The sequence below is a fragment of the Lytechinus pictus genome, chromosome 6 (assembly GCF_037042905.1).
Source record: "Lytechinus pictus isolate F3 Inbred chromosome 6, Lp3.0, whole genome shotgun sequence".
Lineage (NCBI taxonomy): Eukaryota > Metazoa > Echinodermata > Echinoidea > Temnopleuroida > Toxopneustidae > Lytechinus > Lytechinus pictus.
In genome coordinates, this window is record NC_087250.1 from 26657973 (window position 1) to 26673675 (window position 15703).

At 34.7% G+C, this 15703-nt stretch overlaps 1 protein-coding gene across 1 annotated transcript in view; it reads right to left on the reverse strand.

Moving 5' to 3' along the window:
- Window positions 1–15703, reverse strand: part of LOC135154575 (probable serine/threonine-protein kinase roco4) — a 40486-nt gene that overhangs the window by 8778 nt on the left and 16005 nt on the right. Inside the window, exons 4-10 of the mRNA XM_064101292.1 lie at window positions 13111–13311; window positions 11134–11247; window positions 9844–9978; window positions 9288–9494; window positions 8295–8495; window positions 7035–7173; window positions 5288–5448 (exon numbers count right to left, since the gene is read on the reverse strand). Coding sequence (XP_063957362.1) covers window positions 5288–5448; window positions 7035–7173; window positions 8295–8495; window positions 9288–9494; window positions 9844–9978; window positions 11134–11247; window positions 13111–13311 — 1158 coding nt within the window. The remainder of the gene's footprint in view (window positions 1–5287; window positions 5449–7034; window positions 7174–8294; window positions 8496–9287; window positions 9495–9843; window positions 9979–11133; window positions 11248–13110; window positions 13312–15703) is intronic.

A 15703-nucleotide genomic window follows, 5' to 3' on the forward strand; every position in this document is an offset into this window, starting at 1 on the left:
TACACTGTTAGTACATCAATAATACTACTTGTTGATTGCGTCACCCTTGTAGGAGTGTTAATCATTTGAACAAATTGATAAGTTTCATTCAGTGCTTCCAGAGCGCGTGTTTCTGGTAATGATCTATCTTTATCAAAATTGCAATTTAAATCACCCATAAAAACTACTTCATTATTGTCTGGCATTTTATTAAGAACATTGTCAAGTTTGTAGAAAAAGTCCTTTGTAGCATTTGGCGGTCGATATAAACAAGTGTACATAAAAGGTGAAGAAAATTTTGGTCGGACTTCAAGGCAAATCATTTCTAAGTCTTCACATTCAAGATCAACTTTACGAGATACCGATAGTGCGGCTGACACGTAAACTAATACACCACCGCCTCGACTGTTGCGATCCTTGCGAAAGATTTGAAAATCCTTTAAGGAAATATGTCATATATATCGTCACTGCAGAAGGTTTCATTGAGTCCGATTATTCCAACATCAGACAGCGCCCTTGAAAAAACATATTTAGAATCATCAAATTTATTTACAAGACCTCTAACGTTTAAAAAACACAGTGGAATGCCTTTGTTAAAGTTTGGGATTAATCCATGCTGCAAGGATATTACTTTACTCTTAATAAATGTATTCTGATCATTTTCCACCGATCTCGCATCAACAGGGGAAACGCTGGGGGGAATAGGGAAATCTAAGACGGATTCATGAGACAACTCTTTTACATTTCTATCATTTCTTTCACAAGTGGCACTCTCTTCTTGGCCTAATAGAAAGGACACGATTTCAATTTGTGTCCTAGTTGACCACAATGGTGACATTTAAGTTCGAATCCATGTCGGCTATCGCACGGTTAGCAAACGACTTAATGCATGGCTGACTGTAAGAGTCGGAGTGTCGAGTGAGTTTGAACGGTAGCCTGTAAAACATCTTCGTTTCATGAAATGATCGAAATTCAAGCCATATTTCAAATAACCAGAACTTTTTATTTCTTGACCATTTTTTTTTAAATTGAGGTATCAAATTAAGAGCAGATATTGAACTTTTTTTTTAAATGTGGTTTTCTTTTTGAAACCCAGATACAGCCCGCCAAGTGACTTTTTGGTATTGCCTCTTCAAATCGTTTTTGCTCACTCATGCGTGAATGAAAAAAAAAAAATCGATAAATCTCAGGGTTTTTTTTTTTTTTTTTTTTTTTTTTTGGGGGGGGGAGGGGGGTGTTACACCCACAAATGTAATAATCGCCCACAAATGTAATAACGCCCACAAATGTAATAACACTTTACCCACAAATGTGATAATTTCACCCACAAATGTAATAATGCACTTTACCCACAAATGTAATAATTTTTGATCGCCCACAAATGTAATAATGACTTTACCCACAAATTTGAAGGGATTTTTGGCGAATCTGTTCTAAACTAAAATCCTATAGTAATGCGTTCATGAAGCACAAAAGTGCAAAGTCTTCTTTCCAGACCCGGTTAATAAAAAATTATAGTACAATTCCAAAGTCTTTTTCCAGACCCGCTTGTTTCAAAATTATAATATACGTCCAAAGTCTTTTTTCCAGACCCGGTTAATTAAGAAATTATAATGCAAGTCCAAAGTCTTTTTTCCAGACCCGGTTTTTAAAAAAAATCATAATATACGTCCAAAGTCTTTATTCCAGACCCGGTTGTTTCAAAAATTATAATATACGTCCAAAGTCTTTTTTCCAGACCCAGTTGTTTCAAAAATCGTAATATAAATCCAAAGTCTTTTTTCCAGACCCAGTTAATAAAACATTATAGTACAATTCCAAATCTTTTTTCCAGACCCGGTTGTTTCAAAAATTATTATACACGTCCAAAGTCTTTTTTCCAGACCCGGTTGTTTCAAAAATTATAATATTAGTCCAAAGTCTTTTTTCAGACCCGTTTATTTCAAAAATTATAATATAAGTCCATACTAAGATACTATAATGATATTCTAGTGGTATAAAATGAGAATCGAGCTTAGTCTTTTTTCCAAACCCAGTTAATTAAAACTGGTGGAAAAGTAACAAAGACCCCAACTCTCTTGTAAATGTTAAATAACATGGAAATATAGCGTAGTCTTTCCTCCAGACCCAATTATTTCAAAATAACCAAAATCATTAAAAAAGAATAACAGAATCTAAGGCCCAACTATCCTTCAAACTAAGAACCTTCAATCAATAAAATTTAGAGAGTTTTCTTTATTCCAGACCTTGTCATTTAAAAAATAAGATAAATGAAATCCTCATAACTAAGACTCAATCATATTCTTGTACCTGTTCAACATGAATAAGATGATTGGGGGAGTATTTCATCAACATTTATGTCAGACAAGTTGTCAGATCTGACAAGTGTTCTTGATGTTGATTGGCTAAGAAGCAGTGCTACCAGGGTCGGATAAAACGTCAGACAACTCCTTTCATGAAATGCTCCCCGGACTCTAAGTTTTGATGTTGTTTTTTTTTATTATAAATTTCTTTGCCTGGAAGAAAAAATGAATGTTTAATTACATCATTTATTACAGGATGTTAGGCTGGAAGAGGGTTAATCTTTTTTAGTTCTGTTTTTTTTTTTATAAACTGGTCTGGTCAAAGTAAATATGCGTTATCACAAGGGTTTTATACTTTGGAAGATGCTGGGGCCTAAGTTTTAAGATTAATGTTTCACTTAATTTGTATTTTAAAGAGAACTGGGTGAGGGGTAAAGACAACACTCTAAGCCCAAGCATTTTAAGTGGGTTTAATTTTGAAGATTGGTCTTAGCTGTGATTTTTTTTTCAATATTTGTTTATCTTTTAAATAACCGGGTCTAGACGAAAGACTAAGCATAATACTCGTGTTATTCCACAAAAATAAGAATATGACAAAGTCTTATGTTTTTAAGATTGTTTAAATCGTTTTTAAACTACTGGGTCTGGAATAAAGACAACGCTCTAAACATGTGCTTTTCTACATGCATGGTCTTAATTTGGAGGATTGTTGGTTCTAAGATTCGTTTTGGGGGGTTGGGTTTTATTGATTTTTTTTCTTTAAATAATTGTGTCTGGAGGAAAGTCGATCTTCGACAATCGGTCTTCATGTTATTCCACAGTAATTAGATTATTGGGTATTCGTTTTAGAATATTTGTAAAAAATATTTTATTTTTTTCAAATAATAACCAAGTCTGGAGAAAGGATGTTTGCTTTACCCATGCATTATTACAATGTTTTGTAGGGGTCCTAGTATTATAAAAAAAAATGGGTGTGGGGTAAAGACATATTTTTTTTACTGGGTGAAACTTTGGAAAATTGGTCTTAGATTTGAAGTTTTTTAATTCATTTTTAATAGCCGGGTCTACAGGAAAGACTTTGGACTTATATTGTAATTGTTTAATTATCCGGGTCTGGAATAAAGACTTTGTACTTTTGTGCTATATGAACGCATTGCTATAGGGTTAAGTTTTTAGTTTTAAGTAACCGGGTCTGGAGAAAAGACTACGCTTGATTCTCAATTTACTCTTAGTGCATATATTCACAATATACGCCGTATAAGTCGAAACAACAACAAAGACATTAATTCCACTAGTTTTAATTAACTGGGTCTGGAGAAAAGACTAAGCTCGATTCTCAATTTTATTCCACTGGAATATCATTATCGTATCTTAGTATGGACTTATATTATAATTTTTGAAATAAACGGGTCTGGAAAAAGACTTTGGACTTTTATTAAAATTTTTGGAACAAACGGGTCTGAAAAAAAAGACTTTGGACTTATATTATAATTTTTGAAACAACCGGGTCTGGAAAAAAGACTTTGGACGTATATTATAATTTTTGAAACAACCGGGTATGGAAAAAAGACTTTGGACGTATATAATAATTTTTTAAACAACCGGGTCTGGAAAAAAGACTTTGGAAGCATATTATAATTTCTTAAACAACCGGGTCTGGAAAAAAGCCTTTTGACTTATATTATAAGTTTTGAAACAACCGGGTCTGAAAAAAAGACTTTGGACTTGCATTATAATTTTTTAATTAACCGGGTCTGGAAAAAGACTTTGGACGTATATTATAATTTTGAAACAACCGGGTTTGGAAAAAAGACTTTGGACTTGTACTATATGAACGCATTACTATAGGATTTTAGTTTAGAACGAATTCGCAAAAAATCCCTTCAAATTTATTACATTTGTGGGTAAAGTCATTATTACATTTGTGGGAGATCAAAAATTATTACTTTTGTGGGTAAAGTGCATTATTACATTTGTGGGTAAAGTGTTATTACATTTGTGGGCGTTATTACATTTGCGGGTAAAGTGTTATTACATTTGTGGGCGTTATTACATTTGTGGGCGTTATTACATTTGTGGATGCAACAGGGGGACGCACTTTACAGTGTATAATATAATCATAATGAATGTTAATGTGTGCAATAGAAAGAATACTTTATGAGGTGAAATAATTTATGAATTTGGATGCAAATACAAATGCAGTATGAGCGATGTATGTTGATCGTTGTACACATGCACGGTGTAAACTTTTTTTTTCTTGGTTACACTTCGTAATTCCGAAGGTTCGTAATTCCGAAACACGCAAATTGCCTATACCTCGATGTTCGTTAATCCGAAAACGTAAAAGGGTTCATTAATCAGAACATTTGTGGTGTTATTCCGAAGGTTCGTTATTCCAAAGGTTCGATAATCCGAAAACGAAATAAGGTTCGATGTTCCGAAGGTTCGTTAATCCGAAAACGAAATAAGGTACGTTATTTCGAAGGTTCGTTAATTCGAAAACGAAATAAGGTTCGTTGTTCCGAAGGTTTGTTAGTCCGAAAACGAAATAAGGTTAGTTAATCATTTAGTTTTCGGACTAACAAACCTTCGGAATTATGAACCTCATTTCTTTTTCGGATTAACGAACCTTCGGAATTACGAACCTCACTTCGTTTTCGGACTAAGAACCTTCGGAATTACGAACCTAATTTCGTTTTCGGACTAACAAACCTTCGGAATTAAGAACCTTAGGAAATACGAACCTTCGGAATAACGACCCTTCGGAATATCCGAACCTTCGGAATAACGAAGCTTCGAAATTACGATTGTATGCGTTTTTTTTTTACGTGTAGCCCTGGAGCACCTCGGCGATCTTAAGGCCCGTGCAATGTACAGATTTGTATGGGTGCAAAATCGCACAAATGATGTAATTGCAAAATGGGCTGTAAAATCGATATCAAACCACCAATGAAATGTCAAAGGTCTATCTAGGGGTCATATCAGAGTCAATTAAAGTAATATACCTTGATAGTAGCTTCGTGAGGTGGCAACATCTCCAGTTTTGCAAGATGTTGTTTACCAATCATGATAGTGATCTGACGATAGAATAAGCTATTAACTGATTGATTATACGTCTCCATCATCCATCGCACTGCTCTAGTCATTAGACGATGAAACAAACCATCTGTGGACAGCAAAAATCATATTCATACTAACAAGAACAATAATAGTTATAACAATAATGACAATAGTTAAAATAATAATAATAAATAACAGATGATTTATTTTTTTGCTCATCACATAAGAAAAACAATCTCGAATAGTCACCTTGATTTTTTTTCGGCTACTGACCGCAGCCGTCCTCAAATATATGCTCTATATTGGAAAGGGTGTGCACAGTCCTTTGAGGGAATTGTGAAAGGATCAATCTACATCCGGGCATTTAAACTTTTTTTCAATAAGGACGAAGGGCAATACAAGTGTCCGAATGTTTATGACCCGATTATCGATTTGTCACTATATCATGTCACATAGCTGCTGAAGGCTGAAGTCAGCCGAAAATGCTGATGTAACTTTGAAAAAAAATCTTCAGTTGAGAGCAAGAAATTGGTAATTTGTGTTATTTCAACCAACACAGATACACTTTCATAATAATGATAACATGTTAGTGTCAGGCAAATCTTTTTGAAGTTACAAATATATTGAAAATCAAAAATGAATATAATTTTAGGAGAAAAATAAAATGTTTCCAACAATAGAGATATATACATGTATATACTGACAACCAAATCGTTAAAACCACAGATTTCAAACATCAATGAATCTCTTATTTCTAGGTTGAACATTATGGTAAATCTGCCATTTTATTGATTTTCGTTGGCTTTAGAGGATTTTCAATATTTTAACTACCACTGGCAAAAAGCATTTCATTCTACATATAATACACCTGGTCCAGTGCATTAGGTAACTTTTGCATTACATGTATGTACCTTCATGACCTTGGACCTGTTCTAGCATTAGGACTAGTTCAATTGTAAAAAGCGGGTGTAATTATGCTAATACCTGTGCAAGATGAGGAGTATTGTTTTCTTAAATGGAGGTTGAGTTGAGGGAGGGGATGAATGAAATAGAGTAAAGTGAAGGTAGTGGGCTTTCTGTGAGTCAGATGTGAATCTGGCCATCCCCATAGCAAGAGACTAAACCCGGGTTGAAAAATGGATTAGCACTATGTTGGATGTGGATTCTTGTTATACCTGATAAATCATCAATATCTCAAAGCCATGACATACCAATATGAATAGTCATAATTTGTACATGAACCATTAGCATATATGCATGTTAACTAAAATGAATTCAGTTCAGTTCAGTTTATTTCCAAAGTTCACATTTATACAAACACATTACATTAGTTGACATGGTTATAACATATTATGAAATGAAATAAATGGTTCTTGAGGCAAATAGGAGTTTATACACAATATGGAGGACCAAAGTAGAATGCTTAGTTTGTGATTTATAGGCGCCAGATGAGAATATAAAAATTGGTGAGGATGGAAAATGGATTGTCCGATGAGGATCCTCGATCATCTTTATCTCAAAGCCATATGACTGGTAAATTTAACTAGACATGTGAATATGAATCATTAATATATATTCTTGTTAGCTAAAAAAAATGATTGGCCTTGTGATACATGTACATGTATTTTTCAGCAATCATATCATTACTAGGACTTTTTTGTTACAACTTCTTTTCAACAGATCACAGCTCACCTGGTAGAAACCCTCTAAAGTCAATATAGAAGTCTGTGGAAGATTTGATCTGTCCAATATCCTCTGGAGAGCAACGAGCAGAGAACCTGGATGGAACGTAATAGCGCTTCTTAATGTCCCTCTCCGCGTCATCTGACACCTATCAGAACAAATCAAACCATGAATTATCAACTGATAAACTTTATTGATCTCTTCAGGAGAATTCTTCCTCCAAGAAATGAGGTAAATGTGCCTAAAGGGAAAGCTTGTCCTCAAAGTACATTCTTAAAAAAATACTTGTGGGATGGCAATGCAGATGTCAGAGAGCAAGGCTTCTTAATGTCCACCTGATACATACCATAATAAACAAAACAACGATTAATTAACAGATAAATGGATAGTAACGTGTGATTGTCAATACACTAAAAGAACACGGGAATAAAATCCTGAAAATAATCTTAAGCAATTAAACATTACACTTTATAGCATTAAATAAGAGTACTAATGCAGCCTTCTTCTCGATAAGATAAGGCCAAATAGGCATATGATGAATACAACATAAGTGGGAAAATTTTCTCTTGCAGCAAATTCACTAAAATTCATTCTGTAATCGGTAGCTGTGTAACAGTGAACGTTGCCCTTGAAATGATATTACTTAGTCCATAAGCATGACAAGAGCTTTAACTTATCCTCTACTTCTGCCAAGTTTTCTTTTTTGAACTACCTTGACGAAAAGATCAAAATTAGTCAGGAATTGGACTACATTAAGATCGCTTCGGGCCAAGGTAACCTTCTTGCCAACTATAACGGTTTAATCTATTTCCAGAGGAGAAGACTTCCCTTTATCAAGCAAAGTTACCAAATAACTTCATTTGGTAATTGCACTTTAAGTGAAAATTTCCCCCTAGAGCATAATATTCTCTAAAATCTAATGAATAATAGGAAAATTTACCTTCAAGCACAATACCCATTTAACCCTTTACCATGGCAAAAATCTTACATCAGAATTTATTAAATCCCATGTTTGTTGCTAAGTGTGTTCTAAGGAAGATTCACAGATGAGTTCAAATTTGTTCATGCAATTGACTAACACTTCCATCTCTTCTAGAAACAATGCAACAAAAATATGGATTTATCTATCCGTCAAGAGAGAGTTTCTTTATTGAGTGAATTAACTAGAAATGTTTCATTTCATAAATGTTGATAAAGGGGAACTTTCCCCTTAGTAAATCACATTCACTGAATTTCTTATTTTATTCATGATAATGACAAGAACTTTACCTTGGAATATCTTGTCTTCTCCTCTTCTGGTTGGAATTGTTCTCCTGGCATGACTGGAGCCTCACAAATGAGATCAAACTTGGCCATGAGTTGGACCAAGGCTTCCTTCTGCTCAAGGAAACCTGTCCACATATGTTGAATCAACCTATCGTCCAGGATGCCATCTTCAAGGGTTGTCCAAGCATCGCTCACGATCCCATCCTGAAAAAAAAGGATCATTATGTGACAAGCCATCCCAAAACCAATGCGAGACCAATAAATTTTCATAAAAGTTAGATTATGAAATAAGCTGTTTTAATCATGTACATTTCATTGAAAATACTACCACATTTTGGAATTACTTAGCCCTATGTCAGAGGGACATTTTTGGGACGTGCTGTACAGCTCCTTTTCCCAGTGCATGATCGATTTTGAATTGACCAAGTACGCCAAGTATAAGTGCAACTACCCCTACATTTCGGCGATACTGAAACAAAATTTGCGGTAACTTTACTTGTGTTGCAAATTCCAGTTTTCTATATATGGAAATCGCAATACTGAGTAAATAGATTAATATTATAAAATATGTCATATCATTTCTCACTCTCATGCACTCGTTGCCTCTCTCATTATATCTACCTATCTCTCATTCTCTCTCCTTTATATCTGATTTCAGGGGTGGTGCAAAAATGTCCAGCACTTCATTTGGCAATGGTTGCCAGGTAACAAAATTATCCTAACGAAATGGATAACTGGTAGGAAAGAATTCCTTGAAAACTTGAGCACCCCGTCAGGTTATCCGTGCTAATACCGGAGTAATAGGATATAGCGCTTAGAAACATTGTATCAAGCGCTACTTAAATGTTGGATATAATTCATTTCATTCACCAGTTCTTTGGGGTCAAAAATCGTTATAAATTGAGGACATCGTTTAACCATTGAGGATTCAAGCTGACAGTGTCTCTGAAAGGAGGCCTTTGATCATCAATTGCCCAAGGTATTTGTATTACTTACCTGTTCGTTATGGTCCAATATTGTTATGACTTGCTTGAAGACATCGATTAGCCACTGGGGATTCAAGATGACTATGTTTCTGAGGAGAGACTCTTTGTCATCAATATCTCCATAGTAAACTATGTATCCAAGTTCATGATAGAAGGTTAGCATGGCAAAAAGCTCATGCTCAGATTCCACTCCGATATTCCGCGTCAGTTCCTTGGTCTGGAAGAATAATACATGGATTATAAATTCTCTGCAGAAACATTGTACTGCTTGATCAGTGACAATTTTGCTTGTACTCTTAAGCGATTGTTTTTGAAGGGTGAGGTATTTTATGTTATGCTACAAAACAGATTTCTACAAAAAAGGGTTTTATTTCGTGAAAAGTATAAGCTGAAATGCAAGCCATATCCCCAGAAATATACACATATAGGCTCAATTACTTTTGTTTTTTCCTTCATAAAAAACTATGAAACACTATAATGATGTTCTTGTCATCAGAGCAATATTAATTCGTTTACCCCTGAACTGTATTACACATGTAAAGTTGGATTTAATAACTGACATTTACCTCGTCTAAAGACATATAATGAATCTTATCCGCTGCTAGTGCCTTTTCAAATAAGAGCCATCTGATAGGAATCTCTTCACCCATATAAGGCTCGTCCACAGCAACCTCTGTTATACGTGTCCTTAATGCAATCAGCTAAAAGGCAAATACAATATAAAACATCAATAATAGTGAACGAGGTTCATATGAATTATCACAAGTTTATTCAAGAAATGCAGACGCATATTTAAAGATGTTTAAAAATTGACATATATTGCAGAGAGAGATAACCCTATAGGTAATATTGCACAATACTCTCAATGAAAGATAATTATGTTGATGAACAGTATGCTAGCGGAAATGACAGGATCAATATGTAATATAACGCATATCTTTCAAAAGCATGGCCATAACATCGGAATCTTCAGGCTTTATTTTTTTTTTTTCTTTGAGTTTACGAGGCCTCTATATTCTTTCTTTTTAAAGATTTCGATCCATAGCAGACCACAGTTATTGTACAATACTTCTACGAGCATTATTAAAAGTATCTGTTAACTACACCCAATGCGCTGGACCTATCCATACTGACACATCTCTTGAGCTACTCGAACGGTCATGAATATTCATGACGCATTGTCTGAGAGAATAAACCTTAATGATAACAGTTTTCTCGTGGATTTTAACATCGCCCTATCATCAAAAGTAAAAACGCCTCCCATTTTTCATTTTTAGAATTAACGTACCTGGTGTTTCATAAAGCCGTTCGTAAGTTACAAGTAACTTCACAGGTGAACCTTTCTTGTGCTTAATAATATATCTATGGTGACTCTGAAGTCCGGTCGCTCATACAGGAATTTAGTTGTGAAGTTCACGATTTTTGTTGCTGACTTCGCAATTTCAGTCGTTGCAAAAAAGGACTAGTTAGCATGCGGTAACTATGGGACTAGTCTAAACCCACTTGGCTGCACATCATGGGTTTAACAGTTCTATAGTTACCTTATGCTCACAAAACCTACCGTTGCACTCACATCTGTGCATCATTTGTATACTATTATACCCCTATGTAGATGACTTGGAGCCTGCAAACATGCTCCAGTAGTGCCTTAATTCATACATAACTTTACCAACAATACGCACCTGGCGTGTGTTTCATAACGCCGTGTGTAAGTAAATTATCGAACACATAAACCAAGTTTTTATTAAAGTTGATACACTTCATAGCGACTGAGAGGAGATCACCAGTCGCGCTTAAAGTCGTTCATAACTTTCAAACAACTTTATGAAACACCTATCTGGTTATAGTTCATATACCTCTTCATCTTTATCCTCTAAGCTGTTTTCAACGGCATAGTACTGGGGGACCACATGGCATTGAAATGGCTTTCCCTTGATCGTGTTCCGAATCTTCTTGAAAGCAGATTCAATCTGGGAGGAAAATGAAAACCAAAATATGTATATATGTATATATATATATATATATATCAAAAGGATACTGAGTTTACTGAGTTTTTTTAAATATGCCTATTTTATCAAAATTAACAGCTGGGGAGCATTTCATCAATATTTTTGTCAGATAAATTGGTTTATTTTGATTGGCTGAGATGCATAGTTCTTATTTGTCGAATGAAACAGGACTTGTCAGATAAAATGTGTGACAACTTCTTTCATGAAACACTCCCCGGGACCGGCATTTCATTCAAAATTTAAGCATAAGGTTTAAGTATTTTACCCAGAATCCTGCGAAAGTAAAATATCCTCCCTTTTTAAAGATATAATTACATGTATCATAAGTATTTGTATAACTCACGTCAGCCCCATATGACGAATATAAAAAACAATTGAGGGACCTGCTTACGATTTACAGATTACATAAATGCCATCACCGTAAATTCGGCCCAAGCCGTGGGGGGGGGGAGGATAGTAATATATTGACCAGAAAATATAAAAACAATTGAGGGACATCCCAAGACCCAGGGCTTGTATAATCGGGTATAAAACCGTGGACATAATAACAGTTAAAAGTTCAAAATGCAAACGAGCAAATTTTCAGGAATTGGAAGACGGAAACCAAAAACCTCTTTCCAGTGGCGTGTAATAATCATAATTAGCACGTGCAACGTGTTCGTAATACTACCATATTTCGGTTAAAGGCCGATCAGGTTTTTTTTTTCGACGGCTTATGTTCTTATTGATTTGTTATGATATTAACTACTGAATAGCAGTTAATAATCAAATGCGAGAGAGCTAAGACAGAGTGATGATCAAAATAGTCTGTCAAGGGGTATGTAATTATTCAAAGAAATGTGGCAAATGAGCGAAATGAGTGAGTTGCTTCAGTCTTTTGAAATAATATGCATACATTACAGAGCCTGATAAGGGTAGATTACCAATAACGTAAACTTTAGAAGAATATGCTTAAAACACCCCAGTTTTTACTGGTAAAAGGTAGGATGAAAATTAAAAAATGGGATCATGATTATCGGGATTAAGGGTGGTTTACATTGCTAATTATTTGGTTAGTTTTCACGACGTCGCAAAGGTTATTATCAGGTATTTGGCTTAACTTTGGCTTGATAAACTAAAATAAATAACAGTGATCTGTATAAAAAGTATGCTTGTTTGCTTAGCCAAGAGATATACTGACAATAAACCTAGCAATTCAGTGCTCTTAAAACCCACCCAGGCCTGTAAATGAAATTCTATCAAAAAATGATTTTTTAAATAAATTCAATCTAATGAGTTCCCAATAATGCGTTTTTGAAATTCACTTATATATCAGTACCTTTCTTTACACAAATAGGTTAATGGAATCAAAGCTTTTATTGAGTTGAGTAAGGTTTAGAGTTGGTCATTAGAGGAAATTTACATGCATGGAGAAGTATCCTTTGTTCGAACATTTTGAATAAATGGACACATGCATACCACCAAAAAGAATCGTCAAAATACAAATGGAAAATACAAATAAAAATACAAAAATATATACAGGAAATAAATATTTACAACTTTTGCTAATATCCAATATGTAAGGATTGTTAAAACGTTGTGTAAGTTTATGGTGTATATATTTTTCATATGACTTGTCAGTGTCCATGTTTGGTATAAATAATGGTCGTCAGATATACAATTATCATGTCAAGAAGATGTGCATTTGTATTTGCCATTTTGTGCATATTGTAAAGGTGAGAGAACTAAATTATATACCATAAAATAACTATAAATGTATAGTCTTGTTATGTTAACAGAATTAAAATTGTATTATGAATGCACATGAAAGTACTAACTAATTACCTTCTTCTTTTGTTCATTTGCATCTCCCGTCACACTGTCTCGATGCGTTCCAACAATGAATATTGGTGGAGATTTCTGTTTGGCTTTGGATGTGTTCTTATTCAGGACTGATGGGGGCGGCACAGCATGGGCAAAGATGGAGCACAACCAGAAGTTGATGAATTCGAGACATGTCAACTCTGCCTTGGCACCTCCTTTAGCCTGATAGTGGGTTATAAGAAATAATGAGAATGATGGATCGGATCCTAATCAAATAATTAGTTGAGAGCGGTCATGTGACCGTGCATTCATTTTGGCTAATGTCCAATTTTATCATTGGTAAAAAATCAATAACTTTGGGGGGAAGGTGAAATGTAACTTGCCATATCTCCGCTTGCATATGTCATAAATACGTCATTCATGTATCAAAAATGTTGCTGGGTGACAGCTCTAACGCTACAAAAGTGAAAGTGAGATATCGAATATAGGAATACACCAATGGCAAGTGTCCATTTCCACTGATCTCAAGCAGATATGAAAAAAATGAGAAAAAAAAATCTATTTTTGTGTTTATATATAACACGCTCTTTAAAACTGTACTTGTATAAAATATGCATTATTCATAACAAAATTAAGCTTTCTTAAAAATTTTCAGATATGCTTGACCTAGCCTGCGGGCTACTATTTACAATCTTGCAGTCCCGTTAGTTTGGGATTCAACGCTGCTTAAATCAATTAGAATTACTTTTTAGTGGCGATATAATCTGATCCAAACCAAATTCATTACCACTGGCGTAGGATCCTGCCCTCAAAAATTAAAATTATGGGGCCAGACATGGAGTATGGGGCAAAATGTCTAAGGAACTGTGTGCGACTGAAGCAATTGAGCCAAAAATACGTTTTTGATACACTGATATGTTGTTTGACGGATTATAACATATTATCCAGAAAATACAATATTTCCTCCTCCTCCTTTCCTTCACTTTCTTCTAACTTATTTTTTTTCGTGAAATGTGTTTAGGGGTCAACGGCCCCACCCCCGCCCCATTTTTTACAGCAGTATTCATTACTGAACGTCATGATATGTAAATATTTTCAAGTCGAGTTTCCCCTTATCGTCTTTGTTTATATCAATCCCCCGGCCCCCGTAAGTATGATGATCTCCGCCACCTAAATAACAAGTACAGTGTACCAAAATAATACTGGATGATAGGCCCAGTGATACGACAAAGATTTCATAGTGAAAATCATTATTTCGTGATAATTTTCAAGCGAAGTTTACATTTCAATTTTTGATAATCAAGTTCAATTCTCAGATAAATGTTACTATACTCAGTATTCCCACTCATTTTAAAAGTAATAACGTTATTGAGGGAATGTTGCAGTTTTTTGTTGTTTAATTTAACTTCATTTAAAATAAAGTAAACATCTATTTCATTCAAAATGACATTTAATACATTTTCATGTATAAATATACACATAAATGACTTCATTAATATAGTAAAGAAAACAATTAATGTAAAATACATTATAGAAATTGTACATGGAAGAATGTGTAAGAACCAAGAAAGCAGGTGCCTTCGTCGGAAATTGGGATACCTTAAAGATCATGAGTAAACAACAATTAAAAAAAAAAGGGCTTAGAGAAGGGAAATGAAGAAAAGAGAAGAGAGAAGATAAGAGCATAGCCATGATAGCGAGGCGAGCAAGCAAGTACAATAATAAAGGGCATGAATTTATGATGCGAAAGACCTACAGTAGGAGTAGATTTAACGCATATTTTAGTGAAGCAGCTTTTTATTTTTATTGATATCTTGTAAATTATTGAAGAGATATTTGCTCACAATATAATCCTGGCATATTAAAGCCTATTTTTACAGAAACCTGTTAAAAGTTACCTCACCCTCTTTCGTACTTGACATGTATTTGGAAATATCGTCTTTTTTCTATCTTTCTATCTTTTTTCGATTCACACTGTCTCTCTTAACCCCATACTATTTGCTTATCAGGGGTTAACGCCTTAACCCCTGGCTATCACACAGCTCATGAATATTGATGATGTTACCTTACAGAGCACAATTAACGTTCAATTTCGACTTATTTGATTGGCTAATGCTTAGCCCTACTCTTCCTTAGCTCAGTTTCGTTTCACACTGCATCTCCTAGCACCACAATTATGGTGCTAGCACCACAATTAACACCCCCCCCTCTCACTTAGCCCTATCAATTTCCCTGGGTTACGAAACAAAGTGCAGTGTGAAAAACATATAAGGGGGTAGGCTCAATTTCCTATCACTTCTTTGTATGCAGCTAATAGAAAAATAATTACTCTTTTGAGCCCAAGTAGATATAAGAGACATTTAATTGACATTTTTGCTGTATCGGAAACAGCTTTTTGCCTCGATGGGGACTCCAAACTGGCAGTTTTTCCCATGAATATGCAAAATACGGAAAGGGGTAGGTAACTTCGGCAGCCCCTCTGTGTGGTATAGGCTTCGATGTCTCAGCACTTCTTTATAAAAACCTACTATTTTGTCTTCAAATGATTTTATTACAATAACAGTGGTTTTACTACATACCAGATATTTCCTTTTTGCCTCAACGGGGCCCAAAA